Source organism: Physella acuta, unplaced genomic scaffold (assembly GCF_028476545.2).
Source record: "Physella acuta isolate Inbredline_101_S28 unplaced genomic scaffold, ASM2847654v3 ptg000934l, whole genome shotgun sequence".
NCBI classification, from domain to species: Eukaryota; Metazoa; Mollusca; class Gastropoda; family Physidae; genus Physella; species Physella acuta.
This window is the reverse complement of record NW_026732451.1, coordinates 336,186-356,345: the sequence shown is the minus strand read 5'-3', so window position 1 is coordinate 356,345 and position 20,160 is coordinate 336,186. Positions and strand designations below refer to the sequence as shown.

At 37.1% G+C, this 20,160-nt stretch overlaps 2 protein-coding genes across 8 annotated transcripts; one reads left to right on the top strand and one right to left on the bottom strand.

Annotated features, from left to right (window-relative positions):
- Positions 1 to 36: 36 nt before the first annotated feature.
- Positions 37 to 6,846, bottom strand: LOC131953615 (3-hydroxy-D-aspartate aldolase-like). Its single transcript, XM_059316881.1, has 12 exons — positions 6,743 to 6,846; positions 5,443 to 5,700; positions 4,487 to 4,663; positions 3,682 to 3,777; positions 3,276 to 3,439; positions 2,721 to 2,816; positions 2,424 to 2,505; positions 2,217 to 2,317; positions 1,745 to 1,856; positions 1,369 to 1,434; positions 1,156 to 1,233; positions 37 to 771 (listed from the first exon to the last, which is right to left on the bottom strand). The coding sequence occupies exons 1-12, from the start codon at positions 6,755 to 6,757 to the stop codon at positions 640 to 642; spliced, it is 1,377 nt and encodes a 458-aa protein (XP_059172864.1). The 5' UTR covers positions 6,758 to 6,846; the 3' UTR covers positions 37 to 639.
- LOC131953613 (sialate O-acetylesterase) lies at positions 6,800 to 20,024 on the top strand. 7 transcript variants are annotated; one of them, XM_059316877.1, is made up of 12 exons: positions 6,874 to 6,998; positions 9,248 to 9,351; positions 9,596 to 9,753; positions 10,147 to 10,374; positions 11,054 to 11,192; positions 11,574 to 11,781; positions 13,253 to 13,296; positions 13,463 to 13,546; positions 13,927 to 14,063; positions 17,416 to 17,573; positions 18,085 to 18,271; positions 19,164 to 20,024. In XM_059316877.1, exons 2-12 carry the CDS (start codon positions 9,252 to 9,254, stop codon positions 19,413 to 19,415), a joined length of 1,695 nt encoding a protein of 564 aa, XP_059172860.1. In that variant the 5' UTR covers positions 6,874 to 6,998; positions 9,248 to 9,251; the 3' UTR covers positions 19,416 to 20,024. The 7 variants fall into 7 exon arrangements, with proteins under 7 accessions (XP_059172858.1, XP_059172860.1, XP_059172859.1 ...); XM_059316876.1 differs by lacking the exon at positions 13,253 to 13,296 and adding an exon at positions 13,170 to 13,213; XM_059316874.1 differs by lacking the exon at positions 13,253 to 13,296 and adding an exon at positions 12,921 to 12,964.
- Positions 20,025 to 20,160: the final 136 nt, after the last annotated feature.

Genomic DNA, 20,160 nt, shown 5'->3' with positions numbered 1-20,160 from the left:
TTGTGGTGCTGTTCTATGATAGATAAGACAAAATGGTGTTAAATAGATATTTCAACAAACTCTTTTTGTTACTTTAAGTATATTTTTATTTATCAACATTTGGCAACAAATATTCTGTTACACACTGTAAAACAACAATAAAACAAATTATAAACATCTTTGGCATATTATAAAATTAGGCAATCTGGTATAGGGCTTTTATGGAAAGCAATTGAGGGAAGTTGGTTATCGTTTTAAGTAGTCAAAGTTATTTGTACATCACAATGTAACTTGTTTTTTTCTGGTTATATAAAAATAATTGTCTAAAAATAATTTCAATTACAAAAATAAATTATTAGATATATTCATTACCAAAATCTGAAACTAGTAATTGTTTGATCAATATTTATGATTTCGCATTTCATTTACAAATTTGTTTAGTAAATATAAAACCCACTACAGTTTATTTAATGGATTTGTTTTTTCCTTTGTAATTTCTCGAATGATGATACAAACAGTAACAGTATTAGCTGATTATATTTCAAGAGACATAAACAGTTTAATGCATATCACTAACTAGCTGCTGTAATAAAAATACCAACAAAAATCCCCTGAAATTTAGAACCCTTGGCCCTTCCATCCAAGTGGCCAAAGACACATTTAGTAGCCAGGGCCACGCCCACTAACTGGCCAAATACTCTCCACTTTTCCATCCCTCAAGCCAACAATCCAGTCATGCATGTTTACTGTTGGGTCACAGTGACCTGGAACAAGCCAAACTTGATCCCCAACCTGGAATGAAAATAAAAATACAATTAAGAATGTTTTCAGTTGCGTAAAGAAAAACCCAAACCCACTGATGAAACACCACAATAAACTAGAAGGTATTTTTATTGCTGTGGGCGTGAAGAAAATGTTGGGTATGAAAATTAAATTTACTGTAAAGATTTTTTAAAAAGTTTTTTATGTAGCTATTAAGCAAAGCATGAAAGACTGACAAAAATGACTGCAAGTTTCTCACAACTCTTATGTTTTAATGACTAGTAATTGAATTTTAACAAATAATACAAAGTAAGAGTGTAAGATATATAATAGTTCTGTTAAAAAAATAAACATCTAAGAAGCTCAATGAAACAAATTAAATTACTGAAGAAAAGTTTATTATAAAATCCCTACCTTGAGATTACCAGGGGGGACAATTACTCCGTGTTCATCACCACCACTTATGTAAGTTAAGTCCCCTGCTTCTCTTAGCTAAGAAAAGAATTCAATAAAAAAATTATTGGAAGAAATAAATCAAGGTCAAAACAAACTTATTATGTAGTTTTCATTATTTTAGGTATAAGATACAATGTATAATTGGAGAAAATCTACAAAAAATGTACTTACAGTTGGTACACCTGAATCAAGACTGACTGCCTTCATCCCACAATCTAGCACAGCTCTATTAGAAAACTACACATTTAAAAAAATAATATTAGAAAACCACACATTAAAAAGTATTAAAAAAACTACACATTAAAAACATATTAATTATAAATTATTATAAATTAATTATGATATTTACCCATATTTTATTTAATTATATTTATATTATTAATACTTTATTATTTTTTTGTATAATGAATGTTATATTTCGAACGAGCGATTAGTAGACTTAAATTTAGTTTGTTAATAAAGTGAATATGAAAAGCATCAACTGTTGAATAATGCACTGATGCTACTTATATAGGCCTAGAACAAAAACAATGGAAGCGCTACTTACCGAGCTCTGGACTGTACTCAGCACGTAGAGAGACTGTCTAAACTCTGAGACAAACTTGCCGTTAATGTCCAGGTTCTTGCCATAGTCAACGTCCATGAAAACATATGAACCTTGGGTGAGTTAAGGTGAAGCAATTTACACAATAAGAATATCTTTAACCAAATACGTTGACCAATCAAATCATTTTTCTAAAATTATTTTCAAGTTAAAAAAGTTTGTATGTAAGCCAGTTCATGGAGGCTTGGGCATTATACCAAAAGGCCAGAAGGAGTATCAAGAGATAGAAGATAATGTTCTGCCAAAGATCAATGTAGATGTTCATACATATTTGTATTCCTTATTTATACTCAAGTAAATAGCTTTTATTTAATTAGAATTGAGGATGACACAAAGTTTGTAACTGAAAAGTTGAAACAATTAATCATGAAATAGCTTGCAACTGTGCATGAGATATAAACACAAAATGGATATTGGTTGAACTTCTGTGAAGACTCCACTGCCTGCCTCGTAATGGAAGGTTCCAGTACCACCTCCTGTGACATAATTACAATCAATGCCACTTTCTTTCAGTGCCTGATCATGACAAAACAGATTAATTAGTTCTCAACAACATTGACAGTTCAATATTCTTTTCAGCTAAACAAAACATTTATAATAAAAATTTAAACGAAGTCCTTACAGAGAGAGCAGCCTTTGTTTTTACAATAACAGCATCTACTGCTGTCTTTCTGTCCTCAGCACTACGGATATGCTGATTTTGTCTGGAAAAAAATGTATTACCTTACTTCAACTCCATTTTTTTTAAAACTTAAAACCCTAAAGAGCTCTCCGAGTATAAAATACTTTTATTGTTAACAATAAAATACAACCATTATCAGGAACAACCAAAAAAGGAAAATGTGGATTGGATGTGGTAATCAATTGAAACCCAGTTGTAATGTTAAACTCCAGTATTTATTTGGCTAAACATATTTACCCATTGTAGCAGTGAATTCCTTTAAAGTTAACATTTGGCAGGTCAAGAATTGTCCTGGCCAGTTTTACAACTTCCTCTCCAGGCTCCACACCACACCTAGAAAGATTTAACTTCATATATATACATATCTATATATATATATATATAAAGCAATGTGTGTGTGTGCGCGTGTCTTTTATGCATTACTAAACCTTTCATCCGATCGCCATGAAACTTTGGGAAGTTGTTGAGAATAATCCTGGGGAGGTTCCTGCGAAGAAATAAAATTCAAACTAGCAAGGGTGGCATATATAGAGAAAAAAAATTGCGCCCTCACGGGATGCCGCCTTTGAAAAATTAAAAAAGATTTTTTTTGCAGAACCCTTTCCTGTAGTGTTCTAATCAACTCCCAAAGTTTCATGGCAATCGGATGAACAGTGTAAAACCGCAATCGACTTTTATTTTTTATATACCGTATATAGAAAAGAATCAAAATGCATTAAAATTGAGTTTTTTCTTATAATTTTAATGTGTTTACTACTGGAATGGTCACTGATTGTCCAGTCAGTGTGTTACCTGTTCCCACCAACATTGACCTCCACCACAATGTCCAGGTTGACCCCCATCTCAACAGCAGCCTGACTGATATCAGCAATGTTCTTCTCACTGTCCACACAGACAGAAATCTTGGCACTCCTGGCCAGTGCAGCGAGTCTTAAAAGTTTTGTTTTTTGTATCACCTGAAACATAGTCAATCAATGTATTAAATTCATAAAATAAAAACAATTAAATTAGAGGTTTAAGTAATTAATATAAATTTAATTAAGAGCAACCAAGAATTTTATCAATGAAGAAATATTAAATATAAACATTAAAGTTACAGATTTCTTTTCATATAAAGAACTTATAAAATATAAACTTAAATGATAAATCCCAGTTTTTCCATGTATATCACAATAAAACCCTAAAATGTCAGTTTTACTTGATTTGACAGCAGAATGTCCTCAACACCACCCAGCACCATAGCCTCGGCTTCAGTCACCTTTTGGCAGCACAAGCCTACAGCTCCTGACTTTATCTGCCCAACAATAAGATGTTTAGATAATCTTAAAATAGACACAAGCCAGAGAGCTGCCATTTAGGGGCAATAAAATATTTTAGTAAACTAGAACATTCACAGATTCACAGTATCTATATATATAATTCTCTTCTGGGAGCCGCTAAAAAACAAGCTGTAAACGCGATCCCTACCTCCCCACCCCTACATGATCTTAGTGAGCTGTGTTCACTCTAAATGTTTACAAGCAGAGCCAACGATTTTAAATGTAAGAGGGGGGGGGGGGGAGAAGGAAGGGAGGGGGGGGGGGGGGAAGGAAGGGAGGGGGGGGGTTATGGTCCTTAACGAGCTACTTATAGTGTTTTAAAGAAATATTTTCAGTGTCAGCATTGGTACTGTTGAATTCACAAATTATGAATTACTGAAAAGTAGAAAATAAAAAACTAAATAGCGGCCTATGTTATGCCGCGGGCCGGCTCGTAGATTTAAATGAGAATAAGCGTGAATCATAAAATAAATTGTATTATCCTTTTAAAAAAAGCTTAAATGACTTTCTTTATTAATTTATTAAAAAAAATAAAAAGCCATTTAAAAATTAATATGAACATTCTTTAGGCAACTTAGACTAGTGTTGACAATAATTTTTTTAATGTATGGATTATTTCCCCTGACTTAAATTAGCCTGTGCATGCAAACACCAGCATAACTAAACCCCAACAGCAAGTGATACCTGGAGTCTGCCCAGCGTGGGACATTTATGAGATTTGGCATGAGGCCTAAACTTGACACCAGGGTAAGCCTTCATGGCCTCTGTCATTATCTTGAGGTTTTCTTCCAGCTTCTCCAGACACACAACCAGGGCTGGGGTCTCTATCTCGGTCACCAGCTCACCAACTCTGCAAGGGACCTGGTTACAACAAATTGTGAGAACATATAAATATAACATATATATTTATTTTATTTTTAAAAATATCTTTAAAACATGGGTCATGTAGGCGAGTGTTCAATTGCTAACCCAAAAGTCTCGAGTTTGGAATTTAGACTTTTGGGAGCCAGTAGGACATCCCACATTACACTAAATTACACTTTTATAAAATTCAGGCCATCATTTCAGGAAATATACTTTTCTTCAATCTTAATTGTAATGTTGGATAGGATATCCTCCAACACAATTAAGTTTTGCGAGTCACCTTGTTATGCGGAATATAGGCAGTCCACTACGATTTCTGCCTGATTTTATTTCTGGATTTGCTTCCATAGCCTGTCCGAAAATAGAACAAACTAAAAGTAGGCAGTTGTTTGATTTTGGATTTGTCTCTCCTTGATGAGTTGCTGTCGCCAGTTATCGAGCCTCCTCTACTAAGAGAAAATACACTGAACATGACATTGTTCATAAATCATAACCTACATCAGGGGTCTCCAAACTTTTCAGTCCGAGGGCCGCATCAACTATCAAATTTCAGTTAGGGGGCCAGTTTCTTCCAGGCATGTCGTGATTTTTCTGAGCAAAGTTCCTCAGCCATCACCAACAAACGTTTTTTCCCTGGACAAAAAGATCTCCGCGGGCCGGACGAGAGAACCTCGCGGGCCGCATCCGGCCCGCGGGCCGTAGTTTGGAGACCCCTGACCTACATGATCAAACAAGTGTAATTGTCTAAAACCAAGAAAGAAAAATAAAAAGCTAACCTTTGCTGAACACATTCTAGAAAAATGTTTTTCCACAGCCGATGTCAAATGAGGTGGTGATAAACTTTTACTCTGAGTAGTGCTGACAACTGTATTGACCAATCTTTTGAATGAATAAGATTTGCCTATATGTCCCAACTTTTTACACAAGAACAATGCAGAATATTTGTAAGCTTGACATAAAACCATCACGTAACTGGGTGTTATTATTGTTTCTTTTTTAAACAGTAGTAGTAGAGTTATCAACAACCATTCTTTCTGAAATATAAAAATAAAAGCTGTTATTAATAAAAAAAAAAAAAAGAAATAACCAAGCTCAGATTATTTTGCAACAATAATAAATTGGTTATTTCCTGTTTGTCCTGTTTGGTCAACATTTTTCGGGGGTGGGGGGGGGGGGGGGGGGCGGACACTAGTACAAGTGTATATTATGTTTACTATATTTATATATTATAAATATAAAATATAAATTATAAATGAAAATGCAATCTCGTTCGGGGGGGGGGGGGGGGGGCGGTAGACTTTATAGTTTATACTAAATTTATTAACTAAATACTTTAAAGGGTAATTTATCGTTTTGGGTACGTAAAATCGCCCGCGGCTACTAATGTACGAAAACGTTACCTCATTGTCAAGGCTGTAATAGAAGTATATTGTGATATGTTTGGGTCAAATATTATAGATAAATGAATAATAAACCTAAATCAATGGCTAAATATATCAATATAGGCCAGAAATTAACTTTAAACAGCAGTGTCTGCAAGCAAGATTTCCTATATAAACAGCAGCCATTTGTAAAATAGAGTGACTTCCGCCTGAATCTTGCGCTTTAATTAAGTCTATAAAAATAAAACTTTAACAAGATGGCTGCTATAGTAAATGAGCATGGTTGCATCTGTTGGAAACATCGCTAGTCTTCATTTATTACTGAAAAGTTTTAATTCAATTGTTTAAAAACAGGTACATAAATGAAACAAGGAAACATTTTTGTATTTTTAAAACATAAATCCTTCTCGAAATGTGAAATAATGATTAAAATGTAAGGAGTCACCTGTTTTTCACATTACTAGTCGCGGGCGATTTTACGTACCCAAAACGATAGATTACCCTTTAAAGTTTAAAGTAACTTTGTTACTTTATAGTTCTAACTAATACAATATGCTAATACTAGTTTTACTAGTAAAGTAGAACTAGATCTAGATCTATACTATATAGAAATCTAGTCTAGAATCTAGATCTAGAAATTATAGTATAGATTCTTGGTCTAGAATAGATTCAGTAGATTGTAGAATCTACTTACTTTTACCAGAAACATAGAATCCAAATTTTTTATTTAACTTACAAACAATCGTCACGTGACAACTTAAGGAAAAATATCACGTGATTTATAATCATGTGATTTTGATAGCATATTTTTGTTTGGACTAAGTAATTTAGTTCTCGCGATTGCTTTGGATAAAATAATGTAACGATTATCTCCCTATTGTTACTTGTATTTACTCTTAGTAACTCTTATCTGTGAAAAGTGTTTGGACAAATTCGGCTAGTTGTGTCTTGTAATTACCGGGCCCTAATCATTTAATTAAATCTTAATTTAGTTAGATTTAAATAGTTAGATTTAGATTCTAGAAGATTAGATTAGTTAGTGATTTTTAGATTTTTAGAGATTAGGCAGGCTAATTCTAAAGATTAGTATTAAAGTAAAAACAATTAAAGTAGTAGTAGTAGGCCTAATTAACATTAGTACTAGGCCTAATTAATTATTATTAATTAATTACAGTTTTACCAGTAAGCAGTATTTTAACTATTTGATTACAGTTGTACCTCGACATACGAGTGCCCTGACATATGATCACCCCGACATATGATCGCCCCGACAGATCTACGAGATTTTTAAGTTAGGAATAGTAGAGTGAGCTAAAATTTGCAATGACCTACTAGATAGCAAAATTTGAGATATGAGTAACCACATTGGCGGCTTAACAGTTTGCGGCAAAGAAACACCACAAAAAAGTTGCCACTGATTGTGCATATTAAAGCCATTTATTATCATTATGCCATTTATTATGCCATTTAATGATAATCTCCTGATTTATTTCCAAAACATTCTAAAACAAGTTAATAAAAAGTCTAGTGACAATTTAAGCGCAATTTCCTTATGTTATCTAAAAATAGATAGTCATCACAAAGACGTATAATGCTGGGGTGCGTTCAAGCTAGGAGAACGATCGGTTTGTAGGTGTTTATGTAATTTAAAAAAAAAATTTGTGACCGAATGAAAGGATATTTTTGAAAACTTTCTTCCGCAATATTGTTCTAAATTATGGCAGGAATTGATTGGTAAATGTTTCAAGTCGCTAAGTGGTCTGGTTGCCGAGATATGTGCCAAAAACTGCTTTTTTTCAAGGTTTTTTGGCTTTTCCGGGAAATCCAGGAAGGAATTCCGGGAATTTTTTTGGCCCACAATCATCCTCGGAACTTGCTTAACATATTTGCTTTTGGAACTAGTCCTCAATATTGCTTCGTTGAGGAGGAGATAAGACTTAAAGCTGCGGACACACATCCATCCATTAATTCATACATCCAGAAAGGACGAGTTAATAATCGCAATTGTCCGTATGGAAATTGCGCTAAAAATGGAGGAAAAGCAAACCTACTCTTTAACCTTGGACAGATTTAATTTTACACCAGCAAGGAAAAGTAAACAAAGTGCCGAAAGTATGGCAAAAAACGACATAGACCAGTGTAGAGAGAAGCAGTGACAAAAATCACTAAATATTATACAGTAACATTGAGATTCAGTTATTTTTGGTGAAATTTAAATTCCGTTAAATTTAGGGTTAAGTTAGTGTAACGATTAAGTGAATTAAAATGGCAGAAAGTAAGTGAGCAAAGTGAAGCTCCTCCACTCAGTGGTGTAGCGAGGCCGGGTGTCACCCGGTGTGGGACTTAATGGTGTCACCAGTGTTTCTTCCAGACTTTTTTCTCCGGGGGGGCACTTGAAATTTTCGGGGGGGGGGGGGGGGGGGAGGGTAGACTTTCTTCCGGGGGCGGACACTTAAAAGTATATATTTTCTATATAAATTTCATTTCAAAGAGGTGCCTGTAAGAAACTCTGGGTGTCTCCCCCCAGAGGCGGCATAGCGACCCTTCCCGGAGAAAAACACTTTCAATTTTTGATTTGCACCCCCCCCCCCACCATTTCAAACTTTAGATTTGCACCTCTTAAAATCTTAAAAGACTATTTAACACTCGAATTAATCACTTAATTAAGTGGAATTATCATTTTTCTCTATATATGTTGCTATCTTTTTGCCTTGGTGTCACCCCCCTATATGGTGTCACCCGTTGCGGTCCGCATCCCCGCCCCCCTTGCTACGCCACTGCCTCCACTTATTTCCTCCTAATGTCTACACCTCCACTAGCATCTTCCGTAAGCTCAAGTGGGCTGGTTCTTGGGTAAAAAACAGTTTTCTTATTTAAAAAAAACCAGTATAAAAAACAACAGGGGTGGCATTTTGGAGCCTGGAACAGATTAATGGCATTTCAATTAATTTCAATGTAGAAAATGGCTTTGAGATATGAGCAATTTCACATACAAGCAAAGTTATGAAACGAATTAAACTCGTATCTCGAGGTACCACTGTAGTTTGATTTTAATAAAAAAAAACAGGCCTTCACTGGCCTCCAGTCAGTGGCCTACACTTTTGAGACTTTTTTTTTCCTGACTTACACTGTAATATTAAAAATAAGAATAATAACTGTTCAACTTTAATAACAATCTTTTTTTTATTTTTAAAAACAGTAGAATGAAATCCAAGTGGTTTACAGTAATTTGTATAGGCCTACTATTCTTTGAAAAAACTTCTTGTAAAAATGTTATTCAAATGTCTGCTGATTTTGATAAAGGTAATTTTATAATTTAACATCCAGGTATCCTAATTATGTATTATATATAGGCTAATATGATGTAATTTACAGTTAGTATAGACTCCATATTACATACTGTACTGTAAATTCTTCCCTTATTAAAGTGCTCCTAAAGATTAAGTTAAGGTACTAAGATACTAATGTATACAAGCCTACTAGATGTAGATTAAAAAAAATAAACCATAAGATTTGATGCAAATAAAATTTTTATACTTGTTTTTAGTTTTGTATGAACAACACATGAAAAAAGGGATAGCCCAAAATGGGCCTTCGTTTGCTTTTGCTAAGCATTTCCAGGACCACATGGTGCTTCAGCAAGCACCCAGGAGAGCCAATATTTATGGATTCTCACCAGACATTGGACAAAAAGTCATCATGCAGGTACTGTACATGATTGTTTTATTACATAATGATTTTTACGGGAATAGTATCAAATCTATTATTTTTGTTAATATTGCTTTTACTTTCCAACAGTAATAGTGACTAGGAAAAACTCCTCTTAGAAGAACCCATTTTTAGGTTTCTTTCAAAACTGTTGTAGTTCAAATATTATGGAGGCTGTGAGATAATTAGTTTTGTACGAGTCTGCTCTTTTGTTTAGAGTGAAAGATGTTTACTGAACAATCTACAAGTTAAAAATGACTTGTTTGTCACATATGATTTCAATTAAAAATAGATAACCCTATAATAGTTGTGTTTCCTAAAAATATTTTATTATTTTTCATCACATTATAAATGGAATAGATAATTAATTTTTTTTTCTTTTGTCCACAGCTTGTAACAGTACCTCCTACAAGACCTTACTATTATGAAACAACAACAGTCCAAGGTCCAGACGCCAACCTTGGCTATTGGAACTTTATGCTTGACCCCTTCCCTTCCAACACAACAGTAAACATCAACATACAGGCTGAGGCCGGCTCTTTGAATTTAAACGATGTCATCTTTGGAGATGTATGGATCTGCTCTGGGCAGTCCAACATGCAGTTCACTGTCATTCAGGTTGGTCACTGTCATTATTCAGATTGGTCACTGTCATTATTCAGGTTGGTCACTGTCATTATTCAGGTTGGTCACTGTCATTATTCAGGTGGGTCAAGATTTTCTACTTGTAAGATAGATGAAATAGATGTACTTGTAGGAAAGATGGTAGTAGCATTATTAAAAAGCAAAGTCCTTGTTTTTAGTTTTTCTTCTTTTAGACATTGTGCTTGAGGGGGGGGGGGGACTGGGGACAGGCAATGGCAAGAATGATTAATTTAATTGATATTTGTTTGTCATTGTTGAGGAGATTAAAAAAGTAAAGTTCCCTTTCAAACCTGATGGTCTACAGGGCAAGTGAAGTAGAGTTCACTTGTTTCTGTGACCTCGGCATATGAAGAGATAGTGTGGTCAGCACACTGAGAGATTCCTAATAAAAACACCTTTCCTTTTTTTTTTTTTTTTTTTTAAAAATATTACAACTTATGTTGTTTTAAACTCAAAAGATAATGCAAATATCTAAAGGTAAAGGCTGAATTGTGTAAAACTGAATGTTCAAATAATTGTGTTTAAACCTGAGTGTTCAGCTGATTATGTTAAACTTGAATATTCACCTAATTGTGTTAAACTTAAGTGTTCAACTAACAGTGTTAAATCTTGATTGTTAAACTAATTCTGTTAAACCTGACAATTGCTGTAGATGGATGATGCTGAGGCTGAATTGGCTGATGCAGCAAATTACCCGAACATTCGCCTCATGACCGTCAATATGAATGAATCAACAACTGTCCAGTATGATCTCATACAAATTGAGGAAAACTGGACTAAACCAAGTAGAGGTAGCTATATACTCACATTCAACAGTTGTTTTTTTAATTTAAATCCATTAGCTACAGCAACATTTAATTTTAAAATTATTGCATTGATTAAAGCTTATTATGTTTTGTAATTGCTATAACAAATGATGTCCAATGACCTTATTCAATATTGGTTTCAGTTTGGACTTTGATATTATTCTGCTTATTTGAAATCTTGAAACCTCCTTGAGATTATTTCTGTTTTACCAACATTGCTAGAAATTGTTCTGGTCAAAAAAAAATTCTGATAGGCCACCACCACAGAATCTTAGAACATTTTATTGTTTTTAAAAGCTTGATTGAAATTAAAATATGATATAATGCACCATAACAACACAACAAAACCTTGACTGTTGTCACCAGACACTCTTGGCGCCGCTGCCTGGACCTATTTCTCTGCAGTCTGCTGGCTGTTTGGTAAAAACATCCACAAACAGAGAGGTGACCCCATCGGCCTAGTTGCCACAGACTGGGGTGGCACCCCAGTGGAGGCCTGGTCATCACCTCAGGCCTTGGCAGCCTGTGGGGACTCACCTAAACCAAAGGTTCAACTGCCAGCGTCCTACAGGAGGTGGGTTCTGTGTGTCTAGTGGACATTTCCCTTGTTGTATTAAGTGGACATTTCCCTTGTTGTATTAAGTGGACATTTTCCTTGTTGTATTAAGTGGACATTTTCCTTGTTGTATTAAGTGGACATTTCCCTTGTTGTATTAAGTGGACATTTTCCTTGTTGTATTTAGTGGACATTTTCCTTGTTGTATTAAGTGGACATTACCCTTGTTGTATTAAGTGGACATTTTCCTTGTTGTATTTAGTGGACATTTTCCTTGTTGTATTAAGTGGACATTACCCTTGTTGTATTAAGTGGACATTTCCCTTGTTGTATTAAGTGGACATTATCCTTGTTGTATTAAGTGGACATTACCCTTGTTGTATTTTGGTGGAAATTTCCCTTGAATTTGGTGAACATTTCCTTTTTTGTGATTAGTGAGCAGTTCTGTTTTATTTAGTTAACATTTCTCTTATTGTGTTAAGTGAACAGTTCTTTAATTGTGTTTAGTGAACATTTCTATTGTAGCGTTTAGTAAATTTTCTTTCATTGTCGTTCATTTAATTTGTTTATGTTTTTTATTTTTCTCAAATTGATTTTGTCATATAAGCTCTAAAGATTGTGTAATTTATCTTTTTGATAATTTATTGATTAACCTATATCATCCCAGCTACCTAAATCAGTTGCCCCCTAAAGACATAGACTTGAAGGTCCCTGTACCAATAATTTATTAACATTTACCATCCCAGCTACCTAAATCAGTTGCCCCCTAAAGACATAGACTTGAAGGTCCCTGTACCAATAATTTATTAACATTTACCATCTCAGCTACCTAAATCAGCTGTCCCCTAAAGAAAGACGTAGACTTGAAGGTCCCTGTAGCAATAATTTATTAACATTTACCATCCCAGCTACCTAAATCAGCTGTCCCCTAAAGAAAGACGTAGACTTGAAGGTCCCTGTAGCAATAATTTATTAACATTTACCATCCCAGCTACCTAAATCAGCTGTCCCCTAAAGAAAGACGTAGACTTGAAGGTCCCTGTAGCAATAATTTATTAACATTTACCATCCCAGCTACCTAAATCAGCTGTCCCCTAAAGAAAGACGTAGACTTGAAGGTCCCTGTAGCAATAATTTATTAACATTTACCATCCCAGCTACCTAAATCAGCTGTCCCCTAAAGAAAGACGCAGACTTGAAGGTCCCTGTAGCAATAATTTATTAACATTTACCATCCCAGCTACCTAAATCAGCTGCCCCCTAAAGAAAGACGTAGACTTGAAGGTCCCTGTAGCAATAATTTATTAACATTTACCATCCCAGCTACCTAAATCAGCTGCCCCCTAAAGAAAGACGTAGACTTGAAGGTCCCTGTAGCAATAATTTATTAACATTTACCATTCCAGCTACCTAAATCAGCTGTCCCCTAAAGAAAGACGTAGACTTGAAGGTCCCTGTACCAATAATTTATTAACATTTACCACCCCAGCTACCTAAATCAGCTGTCCCCTAAAGAAAGACACAGACTTGAAGGTCCCTGTACCAATAATTTATTAACATTTACCATCCCAGCTACCTAAATCAGCTGTCCCCTAAAGAAAGACGCAGACTTGAAGGTCTCTGTACCAATAATTTATTAACATTTACCATTCCAGCTACCTAAATCAGCTGTCCCCTAAAGAAAGACATAGGCTTGAAGGTCCTGGAGATAACTCTGTCTTGTGGAATGCTATGGTTCATCCCCTGCTGGGTATGACCATATATGGTGCTATCTGGTATCAAGGTATGGACAGAACACATGTAATAGTTGACTGTACTTAATTTAAAAACTTCTGCGCGTCAGTGATTGAAATAACATAAAAAAACTTTAGTATAAAGGTCACAGTGGTTAATTGAGGATGAGATGCTGGTTAAAAAAAAAGAATATTTTGGCTAGCAGGCTCTAATTTATAGGTTGGCCATAGTTGTATAAGTTTTAGATCTACCCAGCTCTTATAGGTACCTGAGGTTGGGTACATGGCTGGTAATACATTTAAGGGAATATAATCTTCCCTAAGAACCTATTGAAAACCTTACTGTTACTTTTTACTTTAAGTTTCTAATAATTAGTTATTTTTGGTGAGTTAATTAACTTTTGTTAGGTGAGTTCATTAATTATTTTAGGTGAGGCTGATGCTAGTGGGGCCAGGATGAATAATTACAACTGCACGTTCCCAGCAATGATAAATGACTGGAGAGCTAATTTTAACAAAGCTTCAAATGGCCAGACAAGCTTGACATTTCCTTTTGGTTTCGTGCAGGTAGGGTGTTTGGTTGTACAGGCAGGGTGTTTGGTTGTATGGGTAGGGTGTTTGGTTGTAGAGGTAAGGTGTTTGGTTGTAGAGGTAGGGTGTTTGGTTGTAGAGGTAGGGTGTTTGGTTGTAGAGGTAGGGTGTTTGGTTGTAGAGGCAGGGTGTTTGGTTGTATGGGTGCTGTCTATAGCTGCACAAGTGTGTTGTTTACAGTTGTTTAGATGTGTTGTCTAGGTCTAGAGTTGTTTATATGTATTGTCTAGGTCTAGAGCTGTTTAGATGTGTTGTCTAGGTCTAGAGTTGTTTATATGTATTGTCTAGGTCTAGAGCTGTTTAGATGTGTTGTCTAGGTCTAGAGTTGTTTATATGTATTGTCTAGGTCTAGAGCTGTTTAGATGTGTTGTCTAGGTCTAGAGCTGTTTAGATGTGTTGTCTAGGTCTAGAGCTGTTTAGATGTGTTGTCTCATTTCATCACCTTCCCTGACTCCCAACATCAGGCAACTCTCCTGACCCCACCATCTGTTTTTATCCCAGCTATCAGGCAACTCTCCTGACCCCACCATCTGTTTTTATCCCAGCTATCAGGCAACTCTCCTGACCCCACCATCTGTTTTTATCCCAGCTATCAGGCAACTCTCCTGACCCCACCATCTGTTTTTATCCCAGCTATCAGGCAACTCTCCTGACCCCACCATCTGTTTTTATCCCAGCTATCAGGCAACTCTCCTGACCCCACCATCTGTTTTTATCCCAGCTATCAGGCAACTCTCCTGATCCCACCATCTGTTTTTATCCCAGCTATCAGGCAACTCTCCTGACCCCACCATCTGTTTTTATCCCAGCTATCAGGCAACTCTCCTGACCCCACCATCTGTTTTTATCCTAGCTATCAGGCAACTCTCCTGACCCCACCATCTGTTTTTATCCCAGCTATCAGGCAACTCTCCTGATCCCACCATCTGTTTTTATCCCAGCTATCAGGCAACTCTCCTGACCCCACTATCTGTTTTTATCCCAGCTATCAGGCAACTCTCCTGACCCCACCATCTGTTTTTATCCCAGCTATCAGGCAACTCTCCTGACCCCACTATCTGTTTTTATCCCAGCTATCAGGCAACTCTCCTGACCCCACCATCTGTTTTTATCCCAGCTATCAGGCAACTCTCCTGATCCCACCATCTGTTTTTATCCCAGCTATCAGGCAACTCTCCTGACCCCACCATCTGTTTTTATCCCAGCTATCAGGCAACTCTCCTGACCCCACCATCTGTTTTTATCCCAGCTATCAGGCAACTCTCCTGACCCCACCATCTGTTTTTATCCCAGCTATCAGGCAACTCTCCTGACCCCACCATCTGTTTTTATCCCAGCTATCAGACAACTCTCCTGACCCCACCATCTGTTTTTATCCCAGCTATCAGGCAACTCTCCTGACCCCACCATCTGTTTTTATCCCAGCTATCAGGCAACTCTCCTGACCCCACTATCTGTTTTTATCCCAGCTATCAGGCAACTCTCCTGACCCCACCATCTGTTTTTATCCCAGCTATCAGGCAACTCTCCTGACCCCACCATCTGTTTTTATCCCAGCTATCAGGCAACTCTCCTGACCCCACCATCTGTTTTTATCCCAGCTATCAGACAACTCTCCTGACCCCACCATCTGTTTTTATCCCAGCTATCAGGCAACTCTCCTGACCCCACCATCTGTTTTTATCCCAGCTATCAGGCAACTCTCCTGACCCCACCATCTGTTTTTATCCCAGCTATCAGGCAACTCTCCTGACCCCACCATCTGTTTTTATCCCAGCTATCAGGCAACTCTCCTGACCCCACCATCTGTTTTTATCCCAGCTATCAGGCAACTCTCCTGACCCCACCATCTGTTTTTATCCCAGCTATCAGGCAACTCTCCTGACCCCACCATCTGTTTTTATCCCAGCTATCAGACAACTCTCCTGACCCCACCATCTGTTTTTATCCCAGCTATCAGGCAACTCTCCTGACCCCACCATCTGTTTTTATCCCAGCTATCAGGCAACTCTCCTGACCCCACCATCTGTTTTTATCCCAGCTATCAGGCAACTCTCCTGACCCCACCATCTGTTTTTATCCCAGCTATCAGACAACTCTCCTGACCCCACCATCTGTTTTTATCCCAGCTATCAGGCAACTCTCCTGACCCCACCATCTGTTTTTATCCCAGCTATCAGACAACTCTCCTGACCCCACCATCTGTTTTTATCCCAGCTATCAGGCAACTCTCCTGACCCCACCATCTGTTTTTATCCCAGCTATCAGACAACTCTCCTGACCCCACCATCTGTTTTTATCCCAGCTATCAGACAACTCTCCTGACCCCACCATCTGTTTTTATCCCAGCTATCAGACAACTCTCCTGACCCCACCATCTGTTTTTATCCCAGCTATCAGGCAACTCTCCTGACCCCACCATCTGTTTTTATCCCAGCTATCAGGCAACTCACCTGACCCCACCATCTGTTTTTATCCCAGCTATCAGGCAACTCTCCTGACCCCACCATCTGTTTTTATCCCAGCTATCAGGCAACTCTCCTGACCCCACCATCTGTTTTTATCCCAGCTATCAGGCAACTCTCCCACCATCTGTTTTTATCCCAGCTATCAGGCAACTCTCCTGATCCCACCATCTGTTTTTATCCCAGCTATCAGGCAACTCTCCTGATCCCACCATCTGTTTTTATCCCAGCTATCAGGCAACTCTCCTGACCCCACCATCTGTTTTTATCCCAGCTATCAGGCAACTCTCCTGACCCCACCATCTGTTTTTATCCCAGCTATCAGGCAACTCTCCTGACCCCACCATCTGTTTTTATCCCAGCTATCAGGCAACTCTCCTGACCCCACCATCTGTTTTTATCCCAGCTATCAGGCAACTCTCCTGACCCCACCATCTGTTTTTATCCCAGCTATCAGGCAACTCTCCCACCATCTGTTTTTATCCCAGCTATCAGGCAACTCTCCTGATCCCACCATCTGTTTTTATCCCAGCTATCAGGCAACTCTCCTGATCCCACCATCTGTTTTTATCCCAGCTATCAGGCAACTCTCCTGACCCCACCATCTGTTTTTATCCCAGCTATCAGGCAACTCTCCTGACCCCACCATCTGTTTTTATCCCAGCTATCAGGCAACTCTCCTGACCCCACCATCTGTTTTTATCCCAGCTATCAGGCAACTCTCCTGACCCCACCATCTGTTTTTATCCCAGCTATCAGGCAACTCTCCTGACCCCACCATCTGTTTTTATCCCAGCTATCAGGCAACTCTCCTGACCCCACCATCTGTTTTTACCTGACCCCACCATCTGTTTTTATCCCAGCTATCAGGCAACTCTCCTGACCCCACCATCTCCGTAGGATTCCCAGACATCCGCTGGCACCAGACAGCTGATGTTGGCTACGTCCCTAATCAAAAGATGGTCAACGTCTTCATGGCTGTGGCTATGGACTTGCCAGACTTTACATCCAGCTATGGAGCGTATGTATCTGTCATATGTCTGTTGAACACGTAGCAGTTTGTTGCCTTTTGAGCTGTCTGTCAGGTAGATGCTTTCTTACCTGTCTTTCATGACTGACCACTTTTAATTTTTTTTCTATTCTATTTTCTAGTTCCAGCTTTACACAAATTATTTTCCTATGTTTCTGGACTTTACTTTGCTTTATCATCTATGGACCATCATGGCTTCAAAATTGACTAATTTACATACCTTTCTTTACTCATAGTTGGTGATAATGTTTTATTGTATAAATAAAATTCTCAAACTCCACCTCTATCTACCACTACCAGTAGCCAACTGTTAAGCTCAATTAACAAAATTACAAACTCTGCCACCATCTACCACTTATGTTCAATCAATAAAATCTCAAACTCCGCCTCTATCTGCCAGTATTATGTTCAGTCAATAAAATCTCAAACTCCGCCTCTATCTGCCAGTATCTACCTGTTATGTTCAATCAATAAAATCTCAAACTCCGCCTCTATCTGCCAGTATCCACCCAAGAGACAAGAAAGATGTTGGCGCCAGATTGGCACTCAGTGGCCTAGCTGTTGCCTATGGTCAGTCTGAGGTCTTCCAAGGACCTTTCCCTGCCAAGGCCTACATATCCTCAGTAGGTCTTGTGGTGGACTACGGCAGCAGTTGGTCATTAAACATTAAAAACTGGGAGGGATTTGAGGTAAATTTACTTCAGTATTTCACAGTCAAATATTTTTCTCCCTGTATTTTGTTTCATAAAAATAATTTACTGCGCATAATTTCTGTAAGAAATTCTGTAAAAAAATAAGAAGCTCAGTTTAAATTTTTTTTTTTAAATTAAGGATTATTATAGTTTCATCTATAAAACCCAGTGAAATTTGTGTAGCAGTGTGGTATGGTAAAAGTTGACCCATTATTTAGGGTAGCTATAACAATGTGTTATGGTAAAAGTTAACCTACTATCTAGGATAGCTTCAGCAATGTTAAGGTAAAAGTTAACCCACTGTTTAGCATAGCTATAACAATGTGTTAGTGTAAAAGTTAACCTACTATTTAGCATAGCTATAACAATGTGTTAGTGTAAAAGTTAACCTACTATTTAGCATAGCTATAACAATGTGTTAGTGTAAAAGTTAACCTACTATTTAGGTTAGCTACAGCAATGTTAGGGTAAAAGTTAACCCACTATTTAGGGTAGCTACAGCAATGTTAGGGTAAAAGTTAACCTACTATTTAGGGTAGCTACAGCAACGTGTTAGGGTAAAAGTTAACCCACTATTTAGGGTAGCTACAGCAACGTGTTAGGGTAAAAGTTAACCCACTATTTAGGGTAGCTACAGCAACGTGTTAGGGTAAAAGTTAACCCACTATTTAGTGTAGCTACAGCAATGTGTTATGGTAAAAATTGACCCACTATTTAGGGTTGCTACAGCAATGTTAGGGTAAAAGTTAACCCACTATTTAGGGTAGCTATAGCCACGTGTTAGGGTAAAAGCAACCTGTTAACACCCCCTGTTGTCCCCTCCCTCAGCTCCAGTGTGGCAGCAACTGGGTACCAACCCCCTAACACCCCCTGTTGTCCCCTCCCTCAGCTCCAGTGTGGCAGCAACTGGGTACCAACCCCTATCATCTCCAGCAACCAGACGTCCGTCACCCTGTTCACAGGGACCTGTAAGCCAACTGTCACAGGCCTGCGCTACGCCTGGAGGGAGTCACCTTGTGCTATGCTACAGTGTGCTATTTATGAAAGCGTCAACAATTTGCCAGCTCCTCCATTTATTGCGTTTGCTAAAAATAGCAACGGAAAGCCTTATTTTACCTTTGATGAACCAGCTTATTTATGATAATTTTCAGAATAAATTATTTTAATTTTTTAGTTTCTCAGCTTGCTCTATTTACATATCTTGTGATTAGATCACTGTGTGTTATTTTATTTTACAACTTAAAATGTTGAAAGTATTCTTCAAATTAAACAATATGAATTTGTAATTTTTTATTATTACTAATTATGCTTGATAAACCTCTACCCCATCCTCTTATACTTAAAATTAACCTTTTTGAATAGCTTATAAACTGCCTATTAAATTTTTAATCCAATAAATTAGCTGAATGCTTCAACAGGTATTGCAAACTACACTTTTGGTTGCTTTTTCTATGGTTGCAAGTATTATTTTGGAATTTTTCTAATGTTGAATTCTTTTCAGCAAAAATATTTATACCATTTTCCTTCAATCAAACTGTTTTCACTAGAATATGTAATTGTTTTAATAATATAATCAATTTTTTATCATAATTGTTTTAAAATATGATCAATTTTTTATCAAGTTGTTAAGCCTTATGTGGCCCTAACATTAACTGTCACAAGCAAGGTTTAACTCTGTTAATGACAGACATTGTTGAAAGTTTATTGTATTTTACATGTTTGGGACATTCCTTACATTAATGTTTGATAATAATAATAAAAGAAAGGTTTTATATTCAGTCTCATATTTTTCATTTCAAAGAATTGTTGTTGTAATTAAAGTGTCATAACAAAAAATATTTACAGCTGCCATTGTTTTGAAGAGAGATTAATCAGTTGATGTGCTC